At 44.1% G+C, this 18,625-nt stretch overlaps 1 protein-coding gene across 8 annotated transcripts in view; it reads left to right on the top strand.

The window, feature by feature from the left end:
• RBM25 (RNA binding motif protein 25) overlaps positions 1–15,756 on the top strand; it is a 95,315-nt gene extending 79,559 nt beyond the window's left edge. For 7 of the 8 annotated variants that reach the window (XM_078786720.1, XM_078786719.1, XM_078786718.1 and 4 more), the window contains 3 exons: positions 2,573–2,671; positions 13,246–13,293; positions 14,626–15,756. In XM_078786720.1, coding sequence (XP_078642846.1) covers positions 2,573–2,671; positions 13,246–13,293; positions 14,626–14,718 — 240 coding nt within the window. In that variant the 3' untranslated portion in view covers positions 14,719–15,756. Of the gene's footprint in view, positions 1–1,980; positions 2,117–2,572; positions 2,672–13,245; positions 13,294–14,625 lie in introns of all 8 variants that reach the window. The other variant, XR_013624981.1, reaches the window with a different exon arrangement.
• Positions 15,757–18,625: the final 2,869 nt, after the last annotated feature.

Below are 18,625 nucleotides of genomic sequence, written 5' to 3'. Positions count from 1 at the left end.
ATAGGACCAATTTTTTTTTTTTTTTTTTTTTTGGTTGTATAGAAGATCGAGGCTCGTGTAAGAGCCAACATTGATCACAAAAAGACAAACTGACACGTAAAACATAAAACATGACAAAAGGAGCAGGAGAACAAGATGGAGAGCAGGGACATCGGGAGATCTGTGGGAGGGAGAAGGCTTGGGGGGAGGAGGCATGGGAAGGTGGGGTGGGGTGGGAGAGGTAAAAAAAAAACACATGGACACTGCTCGGACTTCTCGGAAAGAAGTCGGTATTTCAAAAAAGTGGATATGGGGTGAATTAACGGGGGTAGAAAAGATCAAGGTTTTGGATGGGGGTAGATAAGAGATGGTGGTGAACAGCTGTTTTAAAGACCTGGAGGGAGGAGTGGGATTGAAGAGAGTGAGGGAGTTTGTTCCAGAGGCGGGAGAAAAGAGGAATGAAATAGTGAAGGTGATCAGAGAGTCTTGATTTTGGCAGTTTAACCATAAGAGGGTTGCTGGCAGATCTTGTGCGACCTGTTGGAATATTTGGGGGACAGAGCACTGAGAGAGCTGGGGGAGTCGGTAGAAGACAGAAAGACCACCAACCTGCCTGCGGTGAGTGAGTGAAAGTCCCTCGGAGATAGCTTCATCGCGGGAGATTCCAATGATTCTGAAAGCTTTGGTTTCAACAGCGTGAAGCCGAGCTAGGTGTGAGGCAGGAGCACCGGCCCAGAGGGGAGAACAGTATTCCATTGAGCTGCGGATGAAAGCCTTGTATGTGGTGAGAAGCTCAGGTGTGCCAAGGAAGGACTTCGCACGATGGAGGATGCCCAGTCGGCGAGGATTGAGGCAGCATCCCCCCCTAACCTCTGCCTCTTATAATGGGAAATTAGTTTGAATTTACACGTTTTTGATTTACAACATTTGCGCAACACGTCCTCAGGCGGAAGGTGAGGAGCTTAGCTAAGGATTATGAAATTGGGGACTTCACGACTAGCCCGTCTTGGGCCTACAGATTCATGGCACGCCATGATCTGTCGGTTCGACGCTGCACACACATCTCCCAACATGTACCCCATGACACGGCTGATAAGACGACACACTTGCAGTCCTACATCATCGAGCTTTGCCGGGAGCATGAATGTTTTTTTTTTTGAGCATAACAAAAAGGGGTGCGGTTAATGCATGCTCACGGTTAATACACCGGAAAATACTGTACTGGTTGTCGAGTCACATGTAGTGGGTTTAAGTAGAGCAGTTTGATAAGTGAGTGACAATGTTTTTTCGGTTCGGGGTTTTTGCACGTGGTGATGAAGATCTGGACTCTCGTTTCCACCTCACTAAAGCTGAGTTTTCCGAACCGGACTCATCGTGTTTTGATGTTGTTTTGTCTTGTATCGGCGTTTTTATTGTATCCCATGCAATCTTTTATGATAATTTGTTCATTGTTTGTGCTATTCGTTTCGTTGCTTTTGTATTGTTCAAGGCCTGACACGTCCTCTCCTCGGATAGAAAGTGTAAAAATGATTTGTCTCGATGTTCCTCATTTTCAGTTCATGTTTCCCCAAACCCCCTCTCTCTCCCTCTCGCTTCTGTTCCTTTTGTCTGGTTGTGTCCTGATCCATTCAGTGCGCTTGTACTAGCTTTTCCATGAGCTTCGACTATGTAAACAAAACAAAAAAACGAGAGCGGCACTCCGTAGAGCGCATACCTCCGCCAGGCTGAACAGTTTACGTTTTGTTATATATATCCCAGTGATAGGCCGGATCTGGATTCGGATCTGAAAAAAAATTAATCAGCCTGTTCTTGTCACCGAACCAACTCGTCCACTTCGCTTTGTCATAAGTCGTCCACAGCTTTTAGAAATGTCATGCTATATATCGTTTTTAGTCCCATCTCTCAATGGTGAAGAATCACTTAAGAAATTGAAAAAAATTCTCATATCTGGATCCGGATGTTCACCAAAATCTAATCACTTCGTCCTTGTCACACACCCAGCCTCTCCACCAAATTTCTTCTGCGTCCGTCCACAACTTTTTGAGATGATATCCTATTCACAGACAGCCAAACAGACAGACAGGGATGAAAACAACCTCCGACCACCTTCTGAAAACAACCTCCGAAGTAAAAAGAGGTATAACTAATTTTGGCAAGTTTGGGGAGCTGTGTTAGTGGAAGGTTTAATGAGATAAGAGGGTTGGGCTTCAAGGTGTGAATCTTCCCGTTTTATTGTCTCATGGGGTGGGGGAGGGGGTCGGGGGTGCCAGTCCTAACGTAACAAGCCTTTGATGCCAATATTGCCAATGCCAATTTTGTTTGTTTGAATATTGAGATTTATTATGAATTTATTTATTTTATGAATTTTTACGAATTTATTATGAATATGAATTTTATGAATAAATATTTATTTATTTATGAACCAATAATATTGGTTTATTATGAGATTTTGTTTGAATTGTCATTCCAAGTCATTCTTGCTTTTACAGTACTTTTGCTTATCTTGCTGAATCATTGGACTACTGGAAGCAGTGAATACATTATTAAAATTGCTTACCTTGGAACGCTGTGTGTTTGTACATCTTGCCTCTAGACGCTGATGGAGAAGAGAATCAAGCCTTGGATCAACAAAAAGATTATAGAGTACATTGGCGAGGAAGAGCCCTCTCTGGTTGACTTCATATGCACTAAGGTAGCCCTCACAATGGTGGTGATTTTTTTGCTTGCATACACAAGCACTCTACCCCATTAAAAAAAACAAAAACCTGAACAGATTAATTTATTTCTTCTTATGCAGCCTGTGGCTGATTGGCTGCATCGTTTTCTCTGGGGGTGCGGCTGTGCCGCTGACGTATCGCCCTATTACCAGCTAGCTGGTACTCATTTTGCCGACTTTGGAAGGATGACAGGTTGAGTCGACCCGTCTGGTGTTAATTCAATGGCATGATAGGGGCTTGAACTCATACCCTAGGATCTTAAGGCAGCTACCTTAAAGGTTGAGCCAACGCATGATTTATACCTGAACAGATGACTTCCACATTGGTTCAAATGGGTATCAAACATGGAAGTAACAATCTCGATACCGGGTATGTCCACCTTTGGCAGCAATCTATTACGATGCACCGTCACCCATTGACCGTATGAATCTGAGCTTGGGGAATGGCATTCCGAATCGGCTCCGGTTTCAGCTCAAATGGTCTGTGGTTGTCTTAGCAAGGTTCAAATGTGAGGATAAATGATATCCCAGAGATGTTCAATTGGACTTCAATCTGGCGAGATGGTAGACCAGGGTGTCATGACATTAATATTGGCATTGACAATAACATTCCTTGTTCCTGTCCGCAGGCCGGGTCAGCAGGAACAATGTTATGCCTTTTTTTTTTCTTTTTCTTTTTTGTATAGAGGGTCGTGTAAGAGCCAACATTAAGGACAAAAAAAAACAAATGGACACTTAAGACAACATAAATGGAGTGGGAGACAAGATGGGGAGAGAGGGGGAAGCACACAAGTACATCTTTTGAGAGCAGGGACATCGGGAGATCTGTGGGAGGGAGAGGGCTTGGGGGGAGGGGAGGAGGCGTGGGAAGGGGTGTGGGGGATGGGAGAGGTAAAACACACATCGACACAGCTAGGACTGAGCTAGGACGTCAAAACAGCTAGGATGTCAAAGGGCGGGTGAGCTCCCTCTGGGAGCCAACGGCCATCCAGTAAGGAGATGGTGTCTCCAAAAAAACACTCATCCGGTTGGACCGGTTCCTTAAGCCCCAGTCATACCGGATTTGAGTGGCCACGAATCGCCCCGATCTGGCGATTCCCCGCACCAACACGACTTTTCGGCAAGATCGGCTGTAAATTTTCCCACAGTCATAACAAAACACCCCTGCCCCGAGTCCCGTACGATCGCGCCGTGACCGCCGCGCCGACAAAGCCCGATCCGCCAAGTGCGCGGCAAGATCGCCACAAGTCCTAGCCCGTGCCCACACATCTTCGCCCCGATCCCACTACGACGGCACTACGACCTCACTACGCACGTGTACGTGCCCACCCGTCCGAGCCCGACTGCGCGGCGGCCGTCCTTGCCCTATATAAGAACGGCCAAGAATCACGCCGACCTAACTACGATCTTAAAATTCAGACGACGCTAATTCAAGTTATTTTTGTATGTCGTTTATATAAATCATCAACTCCAAGCCTTCCAATGATGCCGCCAGCCAGGAAGAGGGGGAGGGGATCCAGGAAGGCATGCACAATCACGCGGCCGCCATGACCAGCTTGGATGTGATCGATGTGACCAGCTTGGAATCAGGAGATGAAATGATTTCGCCGCCGGGGATCGCCTATATATACCCGGTCTTGTGACAGGTCGTACTGGCGCCTACTGGTGCTTACTGCATGCTTACGGCAGTCTTGGCGGAGTCTTGTTAATTCGTGAGAGATCGGCAATGATCGTGAGTCGTCGTACTGCTGCGCGAACGTGGTCGGGGCGGATCGGGGCAATTCTTGGAAGATCGTGATGGCAGTCGTACGGCGTCCATGTGAGGACGTACGGCGGTCGTATCGGTGCTTGCTGGATGCGGAGCGAATCGTGGCAGCCAAGTTTCCCGACCGCCGCAAGACACTCCACGACCATTTTCCCGATGCCCACACGCGCCCGTACGACACCCTCCAGACAGCAGCAAGAGTTTGAAAAACGCCACGAATCGCCACGATAATTTTGAACAGTTCAAAATTGTCGGGGCGGCTTCCCGTCTCGACCCGAACTGCCAAGTACACCCCCGATCATCCAGGAATCGCCAGGACCCCAATACGATCTGGCCAAGAATGTCGCCCCGATATTAGGTCGTGGCGATTCGTGGCCTGAAAATGGCCGGTATGACTGGGGCTTTAGGTAGTAGGTTGAAGGCAGCAACCGTTGAGAGTGGTACTACCGTTTGGACTTAGGAGCGTTAAAGTGGTGGCCGGAACCATCTTTCACTCCATGTCAGGATTGCTGAATTTTCTTTCTGTCTCACTCAAACTACAGCCAAAGGGGCGAGCTTCAATCTCTTTCTCACAAACAAACATCATACATTTTTCATCATACACTTTTCCCCTCTTCTATTTAAAAAGAGCCACAGACACAGAAAATCATGTTTGGTTTAATTAATAGATATTGCTTCACTTAACACTTAATCGTCCTTTTTTTTGAAAAAATATCACTCGATTGGCCCCCGCCACCCAAATAAATGGCGATTTGATTGCTCATGTGACTGGCTACGTCATCGAGGGAATTTTTGTTGCTGCTGGTAGCTTTTAATAATGATTTTGACTATCAGAAGATTCTTGGTCAGGCAGTTATCATTGCGTGCTGAGAAACCTTTCCCTCGATCACATCACACAGGTGACATCATGAATGAACATCACGATTTTAGGGGCGGGCTCCACTACCAGCTAAAAACTACCAGCAGCAACAAAAATTCCCTCGATGACGTAGCCAGTCACATGAGCAATCAAATCGCCATTTATTTGGGTGGCGGGGGCCAATCGAGTGATATTAATTTTAAAAAAAGGACGATTAAGTGTTAAGTGAAGCAATATCTATTAATTAAACCAAACATGATTTTCTGTGTCTGTGGCCCTTTAAGGTCTAGCCTCGATGAGGGCTACATAGTCCGTGCCTGGAGCCTCCAACATAAAAAAATAAAAATAAACTTTCAGGAAAGAAGTTGGTATTTCAGAGAAGTGGATCCTGGGTGAATTAATGGGGGTAGAAAAGATCAAGGTTTTGGATGGGGGAAGATAAGAGATGGTGGTGCACAACTGTTTTAAAGACCTGGAGGGAGGAGTGGGATTGAAGACAGTGAGGGAGTTTGTTCCAGAGGCGGGAGAAAAGAGGAATGAAAGAGTGAAGGTGAGCAGAGAGTCTTGATTTTGGCAGTTTCACCAGAAGAGGGTTGCTGGCAGATCTTGTGCGACCTGCAGGAGTATTTGGGGGACAGCACAGACAGGGCTGGGGGGTGGGGGAGGGGGGCGCTAGGCTAGAGAGGAGTTGGTAGAAGACAGAAAGACCCCCAACCTGCCTGCCGTGAGTGAGTGAAAGGCCCTCAGAGTTAGCTTCATCGTGGGAGATTTCCAATGATTCTGAAAGCTTTGGTTTCAACTGCGTGAAGCCGAGCTAGATGTGAGACAGGAGCACCAGCCCAGAGGGAAGAGCAGTAGTATTCTATTGAGCTGTGGATGAAAGCCTTGTATGTGGTGAGGAGCTCAGGTGTGCCAAGGAAGGACATCGCACGACGGAGGATGCCCAATCGGTGACTGGCGTTGGAGGCCAGCTTGGAAATGTGGTTTTCCCAGGAAAGATTATGGCACATTGTGAGACCCAAGAGCTTGAATGACAATACTTCTTGGAGAGGATTGCTGAGAAAGTATATGGGAGGGTTGTCCAGACGGTCTTTTCGGAGAGACATAGTAAGAGTGTGAGATTTGACAGGATTGAAAGACATGTTCCACTTGTTTGACCAGTCTGTCATTTTGTCCAGGTCTGCAGAGATAGTCAGGTTCACAATGTTTTTTCGTTCAAAATTTTGGTAGATTAGCAAAACTATACATTTTTGGAATATTCAGAGCATGAGGAATCCAAAAATTAATGTTTACATTTGCGTGGACACCTTTGCGAAAATGACTCAGGACAGTGATGAAGATCTGTAAAAGCATATTCCTGAACGGTATAGACCTCGTAGATCCTGTGTATAGGACTTATAGTTCAATCTGATACTACCTATAACTTCCTATAACAACCTATAACTTCAAAGGACTTGCAATATCATGTATTATGTAATACAGTTATATCACAAATATAAAGACAATGGTTTTCAATTACCTTTGTTTGTTGCTTTTCTATAATCCTGAGCACTATTTTGAGGCCTTTATTGGATTCCTTGACCCAGAAAACATAGGATTAGCATATTTAATTAAGTCTCTAGGTTGACTAGAAGCCGAGATCGCGCAAAATATGTATTTTATGGCGGCCATTTTCAAAATCCAAAATGGCGGCCATGCAGGTGTCTGTGCAAATGCCAACATTGATTTTCAGATTCTCCATGCTCTGAAGATTCCAAAAATGTACAGGTTTGCTAATCCCAAATTTTTGAAAGAAATTATATTTGTTAAGATAGTGAACCTGACTATCTTCATCACTGTCCTGAGTCTCATTTTCGCAAAGGTGTCTACACAAATGTAAACATTAATTTTTGGATTCCTCATGCTCTGAATATTCCAAAAATGTATAGTTTTGCTAATCTACCAAAATTTTGAACGAAATTATATTTGTTAACATAGTGAACCTGACTAAGAGTGAGGAGGCTGCAGATTGCCGATCTGAGGGATGAGGTATGGAGCAGCAGAGAGTGGAGTCATCAGCAAAGAGATAGAGAGGATTTTCCAGAGAGTCGGAGAGATCATTGATGAAGACCAGGAAAAGCACAGGGCCCCGAACACTGCCTTGGGGAACTCCAGCCTGAACAGGAAGGGGAGATGAGAGAAATCCATTCAGGGCCACACGTTGACTACGATCAGAGAGGAAGTCTGCTAGGCATGCGTGGAGATTTCCATGGATACCATAGGAGGAGAGTTTGGTGAGCAGAGCGGGGTGCCAGACCGTATCGAAGGCATGTGATATGTCAAGGGTCTAATTTCCTGTTTGACATTGAGGACCTCCATCCATTGTTGAGACAGCAGAGGCAGCATGTCCAGAGTCGAGTGACATGGTCTGAATCCAAATTGATGATCAGAGATCAAGCCATTGGAGAAGAGGAAGGATTTGATATCCAAAGCAATAATGGATTCCATTACTTTGCTGATAAAATTGGGAGCAGGCTGATTGGTCTGTAGTTGCAAGGATCTGTTTTAGCACCTTTTTTGTGTAAAGCGGTAATGTTTGCTGATTTCTAAGATGCTGGCAGATGACCTTGAGCAAAAGAGAGGGTGAAGAGAACAGAGAGAGGGTGTGAAAGAGCGGCAGAGCAGGATTTTAGGACCCATAGGCTGATGCCGTCTGGTCCAGTTGCAGAATCAGAGTTGAGGATTGACAGAAACTTCTCCACCTTGTCAGGAGAGAAGGACACAGTGTCCCGGAGCAGTTGGGTATGGCTCGGTACGGTGGGTACCGAGAGAGACCGGTTTGGGACACAAGATTTTGAGGCAAACACAGAGTTGAGGCATTCAGCTTTTTCACATGTGGAGTCAGCTGTGTAGCCGTTTGAGGTAAGGGAGGGGATGGAAGGGGAACAAACACCAGAAACAGATTTGACCAGACGCCAGCAGGATTTGGAAGAGGGAGACAGATAAGAGAGTTCGGCCTTGAGAATGGAGAGATATTGTTTCCTGGCTCTCCTGCGGGTGGACACACACTTGTTTCGGGCTTTGTGAAAGGAAATGAGATTTCCTTCCGTTGGATTTGCCTTCCAGAAGGCGAAGGCAAATTGTTTCAGGGCAACTGCCTCACCACAAGATTCCGTGTACCATGGACGGGAGGAAGGGTATGACAACTGAAGACGAGATGGGATACATCTGTGCATGAGAGCAATTTACTTTGGAAGAATTCCCAGGATGAGTTGATGTCAGAGGCAGTAGAGATGGGAGACCAGTCCAGATGATTTATGGCTGCTTGAAGACCATGCCAGTTAGCGTGAGTGAAATGCCAGACTCGTCGACACTGAGGAGGCTCTCTGAAAATGGCCAGAGGGATGTCCACTTTAACAATCATATGGTCAGATGAACCGATTGGAGCAGAAGAAGAGCAGCAGACATTTGCAGGGAAGTTCATCATAACCAAGTCTAGAAGAGAAGATGCTCCGTTGAGTGAGATCCGGGTCAGGAAATTGACATTGTGTCAGTCCCAATGAGTCACATAAGTCCTTTGCTGAGGTGCCATGGCTGGTGAGAGAAGTGCCCACACCCAGCCAGCTGGCATGATGACAGTTGAAATCACCACATATGAGGAAGAGAGAGTTGGGATGAGTCGATAGAAGTTGGTCCATGTTATCAGACAGCGAGATGTAGATGGAATCATCACTTTTGGTGGACGGTACAACACATCTATCTATAATTCCAGTAATCTCTGTACGTTTGTACGTCTGTTTGTCTGTGACCGCTGTTTCTCGACAACCACGGGTCCGATATACTTTTAACTTGCCAGGTATATTGCTGGGGACCCGAGGATGTGCCTTTTCAAGGTTTCATATTAATCGGACAATTACTTACCGAGCTATGTCCAAAAAACGATTCAACCAATCAGAGAGCAGCGAACGATCGCGTGTGCCGAACGTGGAGGACACACTCTGCCTCGGATGGCACATTTGAGAGCGTATTCATTTATTTCACGTTTGCAAACTATGTTGGCGTTAAACTATGTTTTAAAACTAATAAAACCGAATTTGCGATTCATTCGCTTTCCTGCGCGTTTGTGCACGCGATGGCGATTTCTTTACCAAACTCCGGAAGCCGTTCGCTTTGGACCAAACCATTGCATGTAAATAGAGGGGGGGGATTGTCACCGTACTCGCAAGCCGTTCGCTTTGGACCAAACCATTTCATGTAAATAGAGGGGGGGGGATATAATTTTAGATATAGATATAGTACGGGCAATGCCCTAGTCTATCTATAATTCCAGTAATCTCTGTACGTCTGTACATTTGTACGTCTGTTTGTCTGTGACCGCTGTTTCTCGACAACCACGGGTCCGATATACTTTTAACTTGCCAGGTATATTGCTGGGGACCCGAGGATGTGCCTTTTCAAGGTTTCATATTAATCGGACAATTACTTACCGAGCTATGTCCAAAAAACGATTCAACCAATCAGAGAGCAGCGAACGATCGCGTGTGCCGAACGTGGAGGACACACTCTGCCTCGGATGGCACATTTGAGAGCGTATTCATTTATTTCACGTTTGCAAACTATGTTGGCGTTAAACTATGTTTTAAAACTAATAAAACCGAATTTGCGATTCATTCGCTTTCCTGCGCGTTTGTGCACGCGATGGCGATTTCTTTACCAAACTCCGGAAGCCGTTCGCTTTGGACCAAACCATTGCATGTAAATAGAGGGGGGGGATTGTCACCGTACTCGCAAGCCGTTCGCTTTGGACCAAACCATTTCATGTAAATAGAGGGGGGGGGATATAATTTTAGATATAGATATAGTACGGGCAATGCCCTAGTATGAACAAAAGGTGGGAGCCATGGGGAAGCCGTAGCCAGAGGTACTCCTGGGGGCTCGGTGGAGAGAGGGCAGTGCAGGGAGAGTGAGGAAGAGTTTTTGATAAAGATAGCAACCACACCTCCAGGTTTATCGCTTCGGTCTATCGGATGAGGCTCAGGTCTATCGTACCGGATGAGGGAATAACCAGCGAGAGATATTAAGGAATCAGAGGCATCTTGAAGGAGGAAAGTTTCTGTTAAGCAGATCACGTCTGGTTTGTCAGAAACAACCTGTATGGAGAGATCAATCAGGTTTGAGCGAAGGCTCCGGATGTTTGAGGTCCATACCGTTAAGGAAGAGGAAGGGGGAGCATCGGATACAGGACAGGGGAGGGAAGGGGTAGGGTGAGGTGAGGAAGAGGAGGGAGAGGTAGGGAGAGCTGTTGATCGTGTGTCAGAGATTTCAGAAGACCTAGGAGAAAGGGAAGGAGGAGGAGGACAAAAGGTTCGATGGTGATTGGATGAGGCACAGTGAGGTGTTGTTTGAGGGGTGGCGGGGGGGGGGGGGGGCAGAGCATGGAAGAAGGTTGGAGGAGATGGAGGTAAGAGTTGGAAGGGAGAGCAAGCAGGGAGGACACTTTGAGGAGGAGGGTGAGAGGGAGAACTGGAGAAAAAAGTAGGGTGGGGAGATTTGAAGGGGAAGGGGTTGTTTTGAAATGGAGGGGTGAGGAGGGAATTTAGGAGTTGAGTGAGGGGGGAGTTTAGGAGGGGAGGGGTGAGGGTGGAGTTTATGAGGGGAGGGGCAAGGGGGGAGACTTGAAAGGGATGGGTGAGTGGGGAGTTTAGGAGGGGAAGGATGAGTTTTGATTTTCGAAAGTGTTGGATGATTCATGGAAGACAATCATTTATTGCAAAATGAGTTTCTTGTGATTTTCAAGTCAGAGATCCATTTGAAAATGTTGGAGGAGGGGTGGAATGCAGGTGAGTTTCAGGAATGTAGGAAGGAAGAACTGAAAGAGATTGAATTTTTATTTGAAATGAAGAGATTTGGTGAGCAAATCGAAAACGACCTTTTAAAGAAGAAGAAGCAGTGTGTTATATTATAATATACAACATAATACAACACTTCAGGGGAAAGTTTAAACATTTTAAAACTAAACTGTGAAAACTATCTGGGAAAATTCCCTCAACGAGGGCATGAGGATTCCTAAGGGGGATTAATGATGCCAGCACAGGAATAGAAGAATAGGAGATTGACAGCCAGGAGAGCATTACGATTCTTACTGAACAATGTTATTGAAAAGTAGGCAACACGTGTTGCTATAAGATGTCATTAATGTATGGATCTGCCGTCGGCTTTCTATGGATACTGATCAAGTTGTTGTGAAAGACTTCAGCAATACCACCACACATCGTGACACCATGTCCAAACTTAGCAGCTTCCTGGACACAGACTGGGGCATATCGCTCATTGCGTCTTCTGTAGACCCAGGCACGGCCATTATACCTTTCATGGAGAAATCTTGATTTGTCACTGAATACAGCACTTGCCCCTTGACATCAGGTCCATCCGGCATGCTGTTTTGTCCACTGTAAGTGTGCTTGAATGTGTTGCGGTGCAAGTATTGAACCCGCCCCACCCCCCCCCCCCCCCATTTTTTAAAGACCATCTTCCCTGCTAGAGTGGGGGTTAGTCTTGCGGGCCCCATGACAATCGTGATGGTTCCCTTTTTGAGGCAATGTTTTTTGTTTTTTTAAATGGCTGGATCCCAATCCTTGGTTGCCTCTTACAACACGCAGGGATATGGTGTACCTATTCTAAACCGCGGCACACACCGGCACATTCATCCCAGCGAGCAGGTAATCAATTTGCCGACCTCGGAAGGATGACAGGCTGAGTCCACCCCCCTGGCATTAATTCAACGATTGACCGGGATTCCCAAGCCAGCACCCTTACCGCTAAGCCAACACCAGGCTTTGGTGCAAGTATTGAACACTGAACAGAATTGCAAACACAGCTCCCTGCATCATAGACGCCTCAAGACTGTGTTGACCGTTATTTGGCGAGGCCCAGAGAGTGTTTTTGCAGTACTCTGGGCAGTTTGAAACTTATTGCATCGATGGCTCATACAAATGTATCAGTTCTGAGCAGGAGTCATTATCCTGGGACGTCCACTTTTTGGCATATCTCTTGTTCATGCATTGGTTTGGTGTCTTCTGAGGTCATAAACCATTCCTCTCCTCACCTTAAAGAGCCTTGCAACATGACTAATGGAAAGCCCCGCTTGAAGGTATCTCGTGATTTAATCATTCTCATTTTCTGACAGACGTGGTATTGTAATGGATTGTGTGTTTGTGTTTGTATTCGTGTTTTTTTTGGTTTTTTTGGAAGATCCACATGCTGTTATCTCAGAAAGACCGTTTGATATTTTCTCAAAAGACCTCGTTCCACCTCTGAGAACCAGCTCTGAGAACCACCTCTGAGAACCTGAGGTTGCACGATTTGCTTGTGCTGAACGATTGTTGCATGTTATGTTACGAGGAAACTCGCAAGCAGGTGTTCTGAACATCCCTCGTACCAAAAAGGCACTTGGAATGAATGCTGCAGCAGTCCTTCAACAATTGGTTCCAATTCTAAATGATGGGGTTTTTTTATTTTTATTTTGTTGTTAATGGCAGAGAGTGCATTACAGTTGATCTTTTTTTTTTTTCAAAACCATGATATTTTCAACTCCCGTTCACCTCTCCCACATCCCCAACTCCCACTCTCCCCCAAGCCCACATCTTTCCAAATTTCCAGTTTTTCCTTCCTGACAGTTTGCTTGTATAACCACCTTGTTCACCCAGTGTGTCTTCCCCTACCCCTCAATCTTCCCCACATCTTTTATTTGTCCAAGTCTCCCTCTATTTTGCCCCTTAAGCCGGCTATTGTGTTTCCATGCTCTATATATTGTTCCTTTTGTTCTGTTGCATTCTGTTCTGTTCTATGTTGTAGCCCTTCTACAATCCTTGACTGTGCACAAAATTAATTTGTAATTTAAAATACCACAGACTGCACTTGACTATGGTATATTTTTGCATTTTGTAGATCCTGGCTCACAGTGCACCACAAAGCATTTTGGATGACGTGTCGATGGTGAGTCATTTTGACCTGTTTGGGGAGACTTTACTATAGATGGACATCATCAAGTTATGAGGAAGTCGCTAACTTCCTATGTTGGGATGCCATGGACACTAAATATATCTCATGAATACAACACAAATCCTCAAATTCGACCAAAATACAAACTTATAAATCTCTAAAGTACCTACCACGTGTCTACAGATGATTTCACCTCCAATAATATTCATTTAACATTTTGCGAACTGCTGATTAACAAATTTGACCCAAAATAGCCTTTTTGTAATTCTTCTTTTTTTCTTCTTTTTAGACAGCCTAACTCAAAATTGGTTTAAGCTCAGCATTTGGTTTAAACATTAATCTACTGCATTTTATGGTGGGAAGATCCATGATTGCTTAAATTTTCATAACTTGAAAGGATTCCACAAAAGTTAGGCATAACTGCATAACTATGTACTGTATCGTAATTTGAAGGAAAACTAGGAGTTGGCAGGACCATGCCTGTCAATCAACCAGGAGGGGCTGGGTGTGGTTAATGGCATATTATTATTTACAGTCCGACGGCAAAGAAACACTCTTAAATACAGTTGTGGTTAACGGTGGAATATGACGTACAGTCCGGCAACTTTTGTTGCCAGTTGCACGATACACTGTATATGTATGTATGTATGTACATATATATTGAGGTTAGAGGTCATGTCAGGTAAAAATGTGGTTCTTGATAACAGCTGAAGGGATTTAAATCGAGTGTCGTACTAGTATGTATAATGTGGGCGGAGGAATATCGGTCGACCTCGTGACATCGAAGTGTTGTTCTGGTTAATCATAAAACTGCATTTTATTACCAAATTGTTTGCCCCTTTTTATAAAGATTTTTACTTACGCCACCGAAGGTGAATGGAGGTTGTGTTTTCTCCCCTGTCTGTCTGTTTGCTTGTTTGTGAACGAGATGTCTCAAAGTTGTGGATGGATTCGGCCAAAATTTGGTGGCGAGGTTGGTTGTGTTAACGAGGACAAATTGATTACATTTTGGTGAAGATCCGAATCTGGATCCAGCCTATCAGTGGGATAAAAAACGTAAACTGTTCATACTTAGGGGAGGTATGCGCTCCACCGAGTGCCAACTTTATACCATTCTAACAGGCAGTTGAAATTAAGTCGCTGCCTTGTGTGGTGTCACACAGCTAGCAGTTTTGATCACTCTCCAAGGTTAAAATGAGACCTGATAAACCCATCAAATGTTGTTTACAAACAGAAGAACAAGTGAATGTGAAACAAGTGAATGTTCAAGCAGAACAAGAACAAGGAATGATTCTCATTTGCCGCTTTTTTTTGTTTGTTTTGAAGGTATTGGACGACGAAGCTGAGTTTTTCGTGGCGAAGATGTGGAGGTTGTTGATCTATGAAACTGAAGCTAAAAAGATCGGTTTGGGAAAATGAAACCAACTATATAAGGAGGGATTTGACTATATTGTGGTTTTTATCTCCAGTGGCAACTGTATGTAATTCTTTTACTTCGCAGCTGGATTTGAGCACACGAGAAGTTGCTCTCACAATTATAGTTGCCATTTGAACAGTACGTCTGTTTCCTTTACCTGATCATTCGGTTTCCTGCTAAACTTGCGGTATACGTAATGACTTTAACAAACGCCGTTTTTACTAGCAAGTTATGTTGTAATGCCGGTGTTATTATTATTATTATTGTACAATGTATTTAAAAATGCTCACTTTCTCGGATACAGCATCTACCCCCCTCTCCGTTTGTGCCGTGCTTACACTGCCCTTGCTGCCAAAATGTTGACGAACATATTCATTTTGCGAATTTCTTTTTTATCCAGGTGGCAGATCAATAGGTTGTCAATTTTCCAAGGTAAATCAAATACCTATACTTCAGAAAAGTACAAAACGTTTTTGTTTTTTTTGTTATTGGTGTTGCTTGCTCTTATAAACGGACTGTCAACTTGAGGTCTTCACAGGCCAAAGTTTTATGGCCTTGCATTTTTGAATACCCACCCTTTGGGCTTTTTGCCTTCAAGCATCAAATTGTGTACATATTAATCTCTGCAGCAAAACATGTCCTGCACCGATGGTCGACCCTTGTTCAGTTATTATTTTTCACTCTTTGAACCACCTGGACTGCATTTATCTAACCTAGGTGTGACTGTTTAATGAATCTGTCGCACATGGTTGTAAAGTTGCGATTAATAAGGGCAGTGTTGTGACATGTACGGTTCATGTTGAAAAATCAGTCCACATGTCTTTGGCACTGGCCTGCTGTAAATATTGTCTGTGCTTCTAGCAAGGCACCTGAAAAGTGTTTCTTGACCAACCAAGTCAGGGAAGGAATAATGGAGTTCAAATGCAGCTTGGGTCCATTAACATTGCTCCTTTGTAATTATTTACTTCTATGAAACATTTCTGGGTCATTCATAAGTGCTCCAACCTGAAACGTGACTTGAATAAAAAGTTTTTTTCTTAGTGCTGCTTACGTCTACAAATTATTATAACACAAAAACGTAATATTACATGTTGGGAGTGTGATGAAAAATGATATTGAAGTTCAGAATGTTTTTAACTTCCTTTGCAGCGTCATGGGTTTGCAGTAAATAATGGTGTGCCTGTATAAATGGTTAGTTGCGGTTTAGGTGATGTCATTTCCAACGTGGATAAGGGAGGTGATGTAACGTGTGTTCACGGGCTTGTTTAAACCTTGCTAAAAAAATTTTTTGACTGGATTTTTCGGTGTCCCTCATTATGAGTAACACCCATCCCAAACAAAACCAATGGAAGTCTGACACAGCAAATCTGAGCAGTGTATAATCAGCAGAGGCCTACAGGCCTGATGTCTTAGGCCCAACAGAAAACGAAGATGGTGGCCATATTTCATCTCGGTGCCATGGTGGGTGGAGTCGAGTGACAAATGACCAATGGATGCATATTTGAACAAGACTAATTCGCCGGGCTTTACACTAACACATTTTAAACCACAAACACACATGATTTGCTTTTCAAACAGTCACTAATGCCGCTTATAACATTAAACAAAGAAATTTGGAGGAATCTCAACATCCGTGAGGTAGGTTTTACTTACAGAACTGAGGGAAGATCTACTGTTCTCTAGATTATACCACACAATCATTGGGTAGGTACCCTTTTGTTGCAAGAGACGTAACGCCGATGCTTTCCATATTTGATGGCCAATTTAACAATCGGTTTGTTTGTTTCACACACTGAATGAAAAACGTAAGGGTAAAGCATGGCGATTGTGATATATTACAGGTCCGATGATATGTTCGGCCTGAACGAAATTGGAATCAAAACGCCGGAGTGTGGAGAGTCAGCCGCCGTATCACCGTAATGACATCAGACGTAATCACATCACCCTGTCATGTGACCAGATCCTCAGTTCTTATTGATTGGTATACGTTTGAGGGGACATATACATACATAAGGACACAAACTGTTCCAGACGGCTTTGCCCTATGGGCTACGACGGAAAAATCGACACCCAAGAACCACAACAGCAACACCCACCACAGGGAGCAGAGCTCTTGTAGACCTGCTACACGTTTCAGGTAAAAATCCAGATGTTTAACACCATTGATGCAGCGTCTTGTACACCACCTTATTCAGCGTCTTGTCTACCAACATGTTACATTACTTATTTGTTTGTGCCTATTGCTTGTGACCTTTGGCATTCTTGAAAAACTAAGTTTCTTCTTTGGAATTATTTTAAATTTTGTTTGAATGTGAGACAGGCAGACCGCTAAAAAAAACAATTCTTTGCACATGAGAGATTGAGACGAATTAAGATCCGAAGTACTGTTAAACTACAGGTTCATTTTCCAATCGGTCAGTGTTCAAAATATAACATTCAATTTCAATCAAGTTGTTCCTCAATCATAAACTGATGGTTGTAAATAGACAAATGAACCAATTGCTTAATCCTGCTCTTCGCTTCACATGTAGTAAAAATAAAATACCTGCGAAGAAGCAGATACCTGGTGTTGGCCAAATGGTTAGGGTGGTGGGCTTGGGATGATAAGGTCCTGAGTTTGAATCTCATTTAGCTGTTGAATTAATACCAGGTGGGGTTGACTCAACCTGTCATCCTTCTGAGGTCGGTGAAATGAGTACCAGCGCAAGGGGCCCTCTCTCAAAGAGGTTGGTGGCAGGATTTGCACTCCTGCCGCTGTAAAACACCTCATTCCGTAGCACACACAGTGGTGTGTGTCGGGATGGTGCTGAGGAGTCGTGCAAGGTCGTGGTGACATGCTGCTCCAGCGTACGCTCCCATATACAGTGCATTCAGAGAGTATTCAGACCTTCACTTTTTCACATTTTGTTATGTTTCAGCCTTATGCTGAAATCGTTTAAATTCATTTTTTCCCTCATCAATCTACACTCAATACCCCATAATGACAAAGAGAAAACAGGATTTTAGAAAGTTTTGCAAATTTATTAAAAAGAAAAAACTGAAATATCACATTTACATAATAGTCAGGGCCGTAAGGGATATTTTGGTTCAAATTCTTCCAAAAGCATCAAATTTGGCGCAGATGTTGCCCATGCCATACTCTTTCGATTTTTGACGGGCGCCAAGGGCGGTATGATCCGGGGACCATACCGGTCCATCCCACCATGTCACCTGACCTATGACGTCATAATTAGGATATGCATCCAATCACATGGCGTACTATAAGTGGTCAAAGTTCAAAATGAATCGATCGAAAAATGAAGGCAGGGATCCATTTTTAAGGTTTTCATAAAATCCAATATGGCCGCCAGGTCACATGACCTGTGACGTCATATTTATGACATGTATACAATCATGTATACATGAACCCGGATCATGATCGCACAAAAATTAAACACAAGGATAAGGCATACAGTTCATAAAACATCAAAATCCATACCTTTGTAATTAGACTGAAGAACTGCATATGCCTGAAAATTAGGAATTAGACATGTAAATATTTCCTCTAATTGTCAAAAATAAGGTCAGAGTTCGATTACCCAACCCAGAAACATAAAATGGCGTAAATCTCGCCGTAAATGGCGTAAATGGCGTCTGGCGTAAATGGCGTAAACCTCGCGTAAATCTTGACAAAAAAACTCAAAAACCGACATGTTTGACTCAAAAATGACCTTTAAGATGACCTTGAGGGTTGACCTCGACCTCGAATCATCGAAATAACATCATAATTGGATTCCTCGACCTCAAAAACCCCTGAAAAGTGGTATCATACATGATTCCAACCCTTTTGGTTATTTAACTGATTTTCCTCTAATCCGGGTGGTGGCCATTTAGTATTTCGCCAATATGGGGCCTCCGGGGGGGGGGGGG

This window comes from Myxine glutinosa, chromosome 11 (assembly GCF_964187855.1).
Source record: "Myxine glutinosa chromosome 11, kmMyxGlut1.1, whole genome shotgun sequence".
Lineage (NCBI taxonomy): Eukaryota > Metazoa > Chordata > Myxini > Myxiniformes > Myxinidae > Myxine > Myxine glutinosa.
This window is presented reverse-complemented; position numbering and strand designations above follow the sequence as displayed.